At 44.2% G+C, this 11216-nt stretch overlaps 1 protein-coding gene across 1 annotated transcript in view; it reads right to left on the bottom strand.

Moving 5' to 3' along the window:
* The window catches only part of GINM1 (glycoprotein integral membrane 1), a 63379-nt gene that overhangs the window by 7098 nt on the left and 45065 nt on the right, over positions 1–11216 (bottom strand). Inside the window, exons 5-7 of the mRNA XM_006872078.1 lie at positions 5928–6070; positions 4752–4911; positions 3768–3901 (exon numbers count right to left, since the gene is read on the bottom strand). Of these exons, the coding sequence (XP_006872140.1) occupies positions 3768–3901; positions 4752–4911; positions 5928–6070 (437 nt within the window). The remainder of the gene's footprint in view (positions 1–3767; positions 3902–4751; positions 4912–5927; positions 6071–11216) is intronic.

Below are 11216 nucleotides of genomic sequence, written 5' to 3'. Positions count from 1 at the left end.
GGTCATGTTTTGGCTCTCATGGACTTGTTTTCATTTTCTTTAGCTTCAGTCTGAATTTGCATATGATCAGTTGATGGTCTGTTCCACAGTCTGCCCCTGGCCTTGTTTTCACTGATGATATGGAGCTTTTCCATCTTCTCTTTCCACAAATGTAGTCAATTTGATACCTGTGTATTCCACCAGGTGAGGTCCATGTGTATAATTGTCTCTTATGCTGTCTAAAGAAGGTATTTGAAATAAATAATTGTTTTGCAGAATTCTATCATGCAATCTTCAGCATAATTTCTGCCACCAAGGTCGTATTTTCCAACTACTGATCTGTTCTGTTTCCAACCTTTGCATTCCAATCGCCAGTGATTATCAATATATCTTGATTGCATGTTTGACCAATTTCCGATTGAAGAAGCTGGTGGAATTCTTCTATTTTGTCTCAAGGAATTCTTCTATTGGTATATAAATTTGAATAATAGTGGTATTAATTGGTGTTCCCTATAGGGACATGGAGTCCTGGTGTGGCACTGTGGGTTAACGTGCCAGACTGCAAAGCCATTTGAACTGCAAGGTCAGCGGTTCAAGCTCACCAGCTGCCCCTTGGAAACCCTATACAGGGTTGCTATGGGTCAAAATTGACTTGACGGCACCGAACAACACCAACAACACAGGTGCACGGATATTATCCTATCACAGACAGCATTGTACCTCATGACACATCTTGATTTGTTCTTTTTGAAGAGGAATGCAACACTATTCTTCTTCAATTTGTGTCATTCCCAGCATAGTAAACCATGTGGTTGTTAGATTCAAAATGGCCAATACCAGTCCATTTCAACTCACTAATTAATGCCTAAGATATCTACGTTTATGCGTTCCATTTCATTTTTGACAATTTCTAATTTTCCTAGATTTATACTTTGCACTTTCCATGATTATTAGTGGATGTTTACAGCTGTTTCTCTTCATTTTGAGTTGTGCCCCATCAGCAAATGAAGGTCCCGTGGGCTTTACTCCCACAGGCTTTACTCCATTCGTGTCATCACGGTCAACTCTACTTTGAGGAGGCAGCTCTTCCCAAGTTGCATTTTGAGTGCCTTCCAACCTGAGGGGCTCATTTCCCAGCACTATATCTGACAGTGTTTCTCTGCTATTCATAAGGTTTTCAGTGACTAAATAGTCAGAGAAGTAGTTCGTCTCTCCTTCTTCCTAGTCTGTCCTCATCTGGAAGCTCATGTGAAACCTGTCCACCATGGGTGACCCTGCTGGTATTTCAAATACCCATGGCAGAGCTTTCAGAATCACAGCAACTCACAAGCCACCACAGTACGACAAACTGACAGATGAGTGGTGGTTATAAATACTTCGTAGGTGCTACAGTATATCTATATGTAGTAATCAACCTTTTTCTTTCCCAAATCACTTTATTATCATTATCCTGACAGCATAATTAATTTTCTGTTTAATAATGCCACTTAAAATTAGCCAAGTATCTAAAATAGTTATATGTACAAAATATCTACAAAATAAAACCATTTTTAAAATGTAATACATATAATGTGTTATTGACCACAATTTCTTTTTCAGATTATAAAATTAAAGCCAAAGATGAAACTTGAACTTCATGTACTCTGAGTGAGCTACATCTCAGAAAACGAAAGCAGTCTCTTCACTTTCACAAGTGTGCTATGTTGGGTGGGTGGGCCAAGGAGAGAACGACCGTGATGCGGAGTCTGTGTGTGTCTCCCTGACTGACTACTGTGCAGGTTTGGTGCTCTGAGGCACATCTGGGCCATGAGACCCATGAGACAAGGTGTAAATCTTCCCAGGCATGGGACTATGAGTCAGGCCAGCTGTGTCCTGCAGCTGTACAGGGGACCATGTGAAAGGCTGCCCAAGCAGGAACTGATGGCCAATACTTTAGGTACGGGTCAGCATAATCACACTTAACTGTCCCCAAAACATTGCTAACCTTTCCATTTAGCAGTTTACAGGCTGCTGATGCAAAGCGTATTGGGTAAGAAACTCACTGACTATTGGTGCTGCTAAGTCAAAAGCAAGGACTTTCAACACCAGGTGCTCCACTCTCAGAACCTGTGTCTCAGTACAGGTAACATCTGTAACGGACGCCAATGCTACCACTTCTGGAGGACGTGTTTCTTCAAACCTTGAGGCTAACAGCACAGCAACAATGCCCACAAGCTGCAGTTTCCTTCTTGACACAGACTCTGAGGAAATGAACTTATCACCGCAGCTCACAGCCAAGGCCAGGGGCTCATTCTGTAGTTTCTAGTCTTCTCCGACTTCAACTAACCAGTCCGCACGGGTAGCTCTCACACTGTTAGTGATGTCTGCTGGTTTTCTCATGTAACCCACTTTGTTGTTGTTAAGTGAGGTTGAATCGATTCCGACCCATAGTGACCCTGTATAGGGTTTCCGAGGAACAGCTGGCGAGGTTGAACCACCGACCTTGTAGTTCAAAGGGCTTTGCAGTCTGGCGCATTAGCCCACAGCGCCACCCCAGGACTCTGTAACCCACTTCAGGCTCTCATTTAAGCTTCAATTCCCTGAGGTCTTTCTGGATGACTTCATGGAAGGCTGGGATTTCATTAACACTCACTGGTTCTTCATCTTCTGCTACACCTGACATGGCCATCGTATGTGGTGATTCTAACTACCACCCTTTCTTTCGATAATGGTTTTCTTGGTGCTGGTAAAGCAACAGCTGAATTAAAAGCCAGGACACTTTCACACATTGGTTTTTTTTTTTAAGATTCTACTGGTCTCTTTTGGGGCTTTTCTTCTGCTTCATCCACATGAATGGTGAATGCAGGCTGCTTACTGTTTGCCTTCCAGGGAGGAACAGTGGCCTGCTCCTCATTTACAGGAGTATCTTTTCGAGGTGCAACCCACTGTGTCTTGGGCCCACTCCACGGAGCTGTAAGCCAGTCCTGAGTCTGGGGCTGCGGGGCAGCCATTACTTTGTCGGGAATGATGTTCTCCTGGCACTTGGAGGGTCGTTTACTTCAGGGTTAGCAGTGCCGTGGGCTGCTGGCTCTAGTGCGGAGTTGCCCAATATCACGGCTCCTGGGAGCAGGCAGCCAGATCAGCCTGTGGTGCTTGGCGGCCAGGGCCAGCTTGCCCACTGCCCGCTCACCCGGCGGGTCATGCTGGGTGGAGGAGGCTCTGAAAACCTCTGGCAGGCTCTGCTGGCTGCGGAGAACCCAGGACCTAGGAGGCCCGGGATAAAGAGTGGCGGCCTGTAGTACTTACTCATCTTACTTGGCTCTTATAATGAGCATTTACAGGAACAACCTATACAGTGACTGTCCCATTTTACAGATGAAGAAACTGAGGTTAGAGAGGCTAAGAACCCATCCAAGCTCACACAACTGAACCAGGATTTAAACCCAGACACAGGCTGACTCGAGAATATACTAGTAACTACGGTGCTTAATCACTGTACCAGATCCTGAGCGTACCACAGGTATAGAAGACAGAAGTTACAGAATAAAACAAGAAATGGGGTATGAGAAAGAAATGAAAGTTTCCAAGCAAAATGAAATCCAATGCCTTGATAATGACCTGCTTTAGCATTCAATGAAATCAGGAAAATACAGGAATAGCTAACAACATCAAGATGAAACAATGATAAGGCCATTATTTAAAACACTCTCCATGGTTTCCACCCGATCTTAAATCTTAGTTTGTTTCTGTTTGATTGTTTTAACCATAACTGCTGGTACTCTAAAGGTAACACTCAGTATCTAACTTACCTTATATGAAGATGGGGGTTCTGCTCTGAGAGGGGTTTCAGGTAGTTTACCAGGTAAAGCATCTTCATCTATGGTGGTTTCCACATTCCTGATGAGATACTGACTGGTGGTCTGCAGTGAGCCACCACTGTCCACTGAGGAGGAAGAGCACCGTTACTACTGTGCTTGGACATGCTGCTGGCTCCCCTCTAGTCCCTAAGAGGACTGCAATTAGGACAGTACAAATATACAGTTTACCATGGCAGGAAAAAGTCAAATGATCTAGTCACTGAAAAAGTCAGGAGGGCATTTCATAGTTTATAATAGTTGGACAAACTCCCTGGGTCCACAGTTGACTTTAGGGAAACTGACTGAGGGAATGAAAAAAGGTCTACGAGGAGGTGCACTACTTGGTGCTGGAGGAAAGGAAGGGTAGGGTAGCTGTAGCTCTCCAAGCAGACATTGGATTTACACAGGTGGGCAAACAGACTGGGCCCACACAACTTTCTACCCAAAACTCATCAATGAATTGCAGCCTTAGACAGAGTTTCTCTCTTTGTTACAGAATTAACTGAAACGAAAGAAGGTCTTTAGATTGGATCCAATCAGCTATCAAAGGTTTTATAAAGACAGTAATTAAAATTATATTACAGCCACAGGAATAGACAAATCGCCAGAGCAGAAGACAGTCCAGAAACAGACTAATGTCTACGGGAGCTACAGCAGTTAGGATTTTGTTACAATGGAGTCCTGGTGTGGCACTGTAGGATAAGCACTGGACCACAGGTCGGTTTGAAACACAAGGTCAGTGGTTCAAACTCACCAGTCACTATGAATAGGAACTGACTTGGATAATCAGTCTAGTCCAGTGTTGGTCCGACAGTGTCATACCAGGAGTCCACATGTTATACCAGTTATGATTAAAAACAGATAGAAATTGTTAAAAGTGTCATAAAATTCAACCCAAGAAATCATCCCCTTAACATTCATAATACCAGTCTGTACCTTTTCTGGAGAGATTGGGAAGGGTAAATACGACGTCATTGTCTCGGGAAATGGAGTACAGCATGCTTTCTTCCAAAGGGAGCGTGTAGTTTGAATGTCTGAGCATTAGTCCCTGGTTCTTAACTAAAATATCGATTTCAGTAATATTCTTTTGTTGAGCCTATGAAAGAAACAATAAACAATGACCCTTTATTTTAAATACGGACTCGGCTCCACAGGACTCTAAAACAGCATTTTCCTGCCTGATTTCTGTAACTCAACAACTGGTTCTAACCAAATCACTGCTCTCGATTTCCCACCCCCCACCATTTAATTTGTAACTTTAATCAAATCCCTATCTGCTTTAGTGCTCACTAGTAAAAGCTTGGAGTCCTGGTGTGGCGCGCTGCAGGATAAGCATTGGACCGAAAATTCAGTTTAAACTGCAAGGTCAGCGGTTCAAATCCACTAGCTGCTCCTTGGAAACCCTATATAGAAGACAACTAGACAGCACTTGACAACAATAGTATAAGGCTAGAGTACTGGTGTGGTGCTATAGGATAAGCACTGGACTACTAACTGCAAGGTCGGCAGTTCAAACCTACCAGCCACTCCTCAGGAAACCCTATACAGATTGCTATGCGTCTGAACTGACTCAATGGCATGTCCCAAAAACAACAGTAAAAGCTTGGAGGCTGGCTGGTGCTGTGTATGACTGCTGGTGGTATGAACCCATCAGCTGTTCCATGGAAGAAAGCTGTAGTCATCTATTTTCTTAAGGATTACCACCTCAGAAACCGTAGGGGGCATCTGCCCTGTAGGGTCGCTTGGAGTCTGAATTGGTCCAAAAGCATTCACCAACAAAGCAAGCTGACTTTAGGGTTCCTTTCATTTAGAAAACTTAGCCAGAGGACTGGGGAGCAGAGCTATGGACTCGTCTCAACACTTACTTACTTAGTTTAATGATGTTCATAACATTTTAAAGTGACTTAAACATGCATGAATATAATCAATGTTTAAAAAATTAAGACATTTCAAGATGCTAAAACAAGTAAACAAAAACTCTAAATGATTGTATACAGGTATTAAGGTACCTTCTTTATTAACTCAGAAACAATCATTTAACACATGCAGAATACCTAACACAAATTCAACTCTGTACAGTGTAATATCCAACGAGTAAGCATACTGTCTTACTTGTCTGCCATCAATCTCTACCACCTCTTCTTGAATGACAATTAGTTGCAAACTGGAAGCAGATGTCATAGGCCACTCATGAACTAAAATCCTTACAATGATAATTCCAGAGTATTCTTTTTCCTCCAGATTTTCATTCTTCACTATAAAAAAAAAGGAGTGACAGCTTTGAACAAAAATTGCCACCAAATCTGTTACCGAATTTGATTATTCTGATGACATTTACATGGAACAAGACAGTTTCATATCAACTTTTCTAGCTTTCTTCATCCCTAAACTCACTGCTGCTTCAAATTTACAAAGCCAACACTGGCTTAAGAAATTTTTACAACTGCTTATACTCATTTGAAAGAGGAAGAGATTTTGCACAAAATACCACACTAGCCACATCGTTCCTGTTATTTTAGATTTTATGAGGAACACACAGGGCAGGTCGCAAAGCAGAACAGAAGCAAAGTCAATCACAGGGTTCCGAAAATAAGCACAGTCATTCATTCACAAAATCCAGTGGTAGAAGGCCCCAGGCAGGAAGGACACTGGGGTTCTCTTCATAAGTCAATCAGGGACTTCCTACTGTTGAAAAGAGCAGGCACGTGGAAGAAGGAAAGCCTTATAATAGGATAATAGGGTAGGGGTGGTGCACATGACTACTGATGGAAAGGTTGAAATTCAAACCCAGGCAGGGTGCCTCCAAAGAAAGGCCTGGTGCTCAGAGTCAATGACACAGTCACAGAGGTCTAGAGTGGAGAGCGGGGTGGCCAGCGGATAAAAAGAGGCCAGACAGATGCAAGAACACCCACACTTGCAGATGATACCCACTTGACCTGACTTCAATGACTGGATAAACAGAGCTTAACCAGAAGAAAAAAGAAGAGGAAAAAAGCGTCATCAGATACAATTCGATACACATGACCTACACCTATAAATGTAGTAGCTCAAAAGAGGAAACAAATCCGTGCTGCAAGAACTATTCCAACCCACTCCACACAAAGGGTAGACAGGGATGGGCAACTTGGACATTGGCTACCCAAAATGGGGGGAGGGATACAAAGGTAAGAAGTGACTGGCTTACAAGCTTTCAAGAGGGAACCTAGAACCAGAGGGCGTGGAGGAAGGTAGAGTCTCCAGTGAGTGGTGTCCAGCCTGTCCAGGAAGGGCTGATGAAACGAAATACAGATGGGTCTCTTGTGATACAATAGTGAATAATTGTTATCAGGAAGGATTGCGAGGGTTGGAAATCTAAAGGTGGACATTTTGTAGCAAGGAGGGGAGTGATTAACTTTTCAGTCTAGGAGCGGAGGACCCTGGGACCATTGATGGAGAAAAGTGGAGAGCGGGATCCTACCCAGAGAGGCGGTGAGGCCTGAGATGGAGGCAGAGAAGACGACGTCAAGAGATGGTGTGGCTGGGGACTCGGGATTAGGAGATGGAAAGGGGCTGAGGACTATGGTGGTGGTGGTGGTGCAGGTTTACAGGGTACACCCTTTGGTTGAGGATGCATGGATGGGATGGTTACTATGCCAATGAAATGATAGATGATGGAATGAATGTAAAGCTAACGTTCTCCCATGTAGACTATCACACAATTCACAATAAAACATTAAAAAAAAAAAAAGAAAGGCCTTCCTTGCTTCCAAAAGATCATAGCCTTGAAAAGCCTGTGGAACACAGTCAGTCCTACTTTGTACACTCAGTGGGGTCGCCATCCATGGAGCTGGTTTAGCGTTCCGGGAGTAGGGTTAGCTACTGGCCATCTTCTTCTTTAACTAGGGTCCCCTCCACACCACCCTGGGGGAGAGGGGAGTAAGGCAGTTGCAGCTGGTTTACAGTCAATGGCTACTGTATTATAGTCCAACATACTACAGAAAAAGAAACAATGGCAACCAGTGAAACCAATACAAAAGGAACATTTGTTTCTGTCCCTCAAATGTTTCAAATGTTGACAACCTGAGGCTTGTTTGCCAACTAGGAACCAAGATCCAACTGTTGACACTGCTCCTGGGTCGCTGTTTGTTCCCTTTGTCTGGAATGCTCTCTACCACCGCATCATTGCATTGCAGTAAATTCCTACGTACACAGCTCAATCTACGGTACCCCGGCACAATCAAAAGTTTCATGCCTTTTTTTTTTAAATCACTCACTGTGTTGTGTATAAGCTCTTAGTTTATAAACCTCTTTTCCTGACTGGACTGAGTTCCAATAGGGTATATGGGATAAGACCATGATTCTCAGTGGTTGAGCACCCAGTCAGTTGGAAGGGGAGTTCCCTGAGGGGGTGTGGCCTGAATCCAGTATATATGAATGTTTTTTATATATATATCCCCTCTAGCCCTGGGGTTCTTAGAGAAGCCTTCAGCTCACCTTGACCTGCAGTTTTCCATGTGCCAGCTCCCGTAACCCTGTGAGCCAGCCAGAGAAGCCTCCAGTTATTGCCTGGCTTTCAGATCTGGGACTTGTCATTTCCTGGAAGTGAGTCAGTCTCTGTATTATACACACACACACACACACACACACACACACACACACACACACACACGCTTCACTGCCTTTGTCTCTCTAGAGAAGCCAGCTTAAAAGAGTATGTGTCACGTTGGCTGCTTTATAGCTTTTAACAGCGCTTCCGTCGCAATGATAATGTTGTCGCTGCTGCTGTTGCATGTGGTCCAGTTGGTTCTGACTCATAAGCAACTCTGAGTAGGGTTTCTGAGGCTATGAATCTTTCTCCAGAGGAGCAGGCTGGGGGGGTTTATGTGACAGGTGACACTGCTGACCTGTGATTAGATCACAGCGCCAGCAGAGTCCCTCAGGTTAGTAAACTGGTGTTGTTAAGCACTGTTGAGTAGGTTCCAACTCATAGTAACTCTGTACAGGGGCTCCAAGGAGCGACTGGTAGATGTGAACTGTTAGCCGACCTTGCGGTTAGCAGTCCAGTGCTTATCCTACAGTGCCACACTGGAACTCAGAATTATAATCCATAATTTTAATGAAATAAATATGCCCTCATAAACTGTCAGTAAGGTCTGTGGTTCTAACCCCTAACTCTGCATCCAAATCAACTAGGGAACAGTAAAGAGATCACAGCCTCACCCCTGCATTCGTAATGAAAAATCTCTGGGTGTGTAGAGGACAGGTGTAATTCTGAAAACAGGTACAGATATTTTTATTGAGAACCAAGTGGCCGAAATTTTTAGTTAAACACAATTAATTCATCACAAAAGTCTTCTTCCCCATCTCTGTTCATAGTAGCACACTTCTCCAAGTTACCAGACAGAAGTTTCTAGGTTACCTCTGACCCCTCCTTAACTCTCATCCACTGAATTGCTAACTTGGGGTCATTCCAGCTTCAAAGTAGCTCTGATTTGTCTCTGTCAATGTCCTCCCCATTCCCCACCATCGCTCCGCTCCACAGGAGAAAGCTGGGGCAGACTGCTTCCATAAAGGGTTAGATCCTTCGTAATCCTCCGGGGCAGTTCTACTTTGTCTTAGGGGGTCACTAAGTCAGAGATGGCTGACAGCAACAGGTTTGGTTTGGGTTTATTACAACAGTTACTTACTGTCACCTTTGTTAGTCCGTGTCCCTCCAAACCATTCACACAGCAGTGCCAGATTACTATTCAGTTCTATTTGGATTAGTAACCCCTCCTGTGATTTATGTGGGGGTCCCGGGATGGTGCTGTAGGATAAGTACTGAACTGCTAACCATGGGTGGGCAGTTCGAACTCACCAGAGTCCCTATGAGTTAGAAGTAACTTGATGGCATTCACACCAACAGCTCTGACTCACGCAGACCTTCTTCCTCAGGCTCCTTACTTTGCACGCGTTGTTTTCTCTATTCTGCTGAAAGCCCTTCCTTACTTCCCTGTCATGCCGTGGTCCCTCTCAGCTGCCCGACGGCTAGTGCACAAGGGTCAATCAATGCATGAGTCAGTACAACCCTAGAAACACAGTACGACCCTGCACTACCAAATGCAATAGCTCGGCAGTTGTTGTTGTTGTTATGTGCTGTGGAGTCGGTTCCGACTCATAGTAACCCTGTATGGGGTTCCCCAACTGTAAATCTTTACGGGAGCAGAAAGCCTCATCTTTCTCCTGCAGAACACCTGGTAGTTTCAAACTGTTGACTGTGAGATTAGCAGCCCGATTCATAACCACTACACTACCAGAGCTCCTTATGGCTCTGCAGTAGAATCAAATTAAACTTCAAAAACCAAAGCCCCCCATGGTCATTTGGACTGTCCGTACTGTGGTCGGCAGCTTTCAAACTGACCCTCAATGAGCCTTGCCTCCCGGAATTCATGGCCTTATGCAATTCCCTCCCACTGAGGATGGCTGGACTTGGTGATGGGCTTCTAACAGACAGAATACAGCACACTGATGGAATGGAAGGTCACTTCCAGGAACAGTCTCGTCTGCACCCTCTCTCTTGCTGGCAGACTGTTTTGTCCACTTGATAACGAAGTCAACGGCCATGTTGGGAGATGCCCTACATGTGACAAGGAATTGAGAGAGGCCACTGGATAACATTTCCTGAGGAACTGAGGCCTCACTCCAACAGTTCATAAGATACCGAATCTTGCCAACACCCACAGGAGGGAGGGGGAAGCAGATCTTCTCTAGGGGAGCACTCTGAGAACTGATTCCTGTCTGACACTCAGAGCCAAAGGATAACCAACCTCTGATTGGGACTCTCAGAATAGGACATAACCAACTCGCTCACAGTGAGCTGGATGATTTTTTTTTTTTTTTCAGCCACTAAGTTTTGGATTAGGGAGTGCAGTAGCTCTGTAGGATAAGCACTGGACTGTGAACCACAAGGTCAGCAGTTCAAGACCACCAGCTGATCCCTGGGAGAAAGATGAGGCTTTCTGTTCCCACAAAGATTTAAAGCGTCAGAAATCCTATACAGGATCCTTGAGTCAGAACCAACTTAATGGCACTTAACAACAAGTTATTATGTTGTGCAACAATAGATAACTCGTGTATCTACCAAAGAAGACAATTCTAAAAAGAATTAAGGAAAGAAGTTTTTGCTGTTGTTGTTGCACTTAATGTTTTGAAGATTCTTGTTGCAATTGGATCAGATGGGCATTTGTTGTAATTATCAAAGGAACAAACTCAATGCAAAACCAGCAGGACTGGAAAGGCAGCCACAATAAACAGAGATGCCAGACTGCATTCCATCTCAGATTCCCACTGAGCAACCAGCGGCAGCACATCTTCTTCCTTTTTTTTTTAGCTATAATGGATTAGTTTGTAGTAGACCAACCCTCACACTGGAAGCCATTAGAA

This window comes from Chrysochloris asiatica, unplaced genomic scaffold (assembly GCF_000296735.1).
Source record: "Chrysochloris asiatica unplaced genomic scaffold, ChrAsi1.0 scaffold00182, whole genome shotgun sequence".
Taxonomy (NCBI): Eukaryota; Metazoa; Chordata; class Mammalia; order Afrosoricida; family Chrysochloridae; genus Chrysochloris; species Chrysochloris asiatica.
The sequence above is the reverse complement of the archived record's forward strand: the minus strand, read 5'-3'. Positions and strand labels throughout refer to the sequence as shown.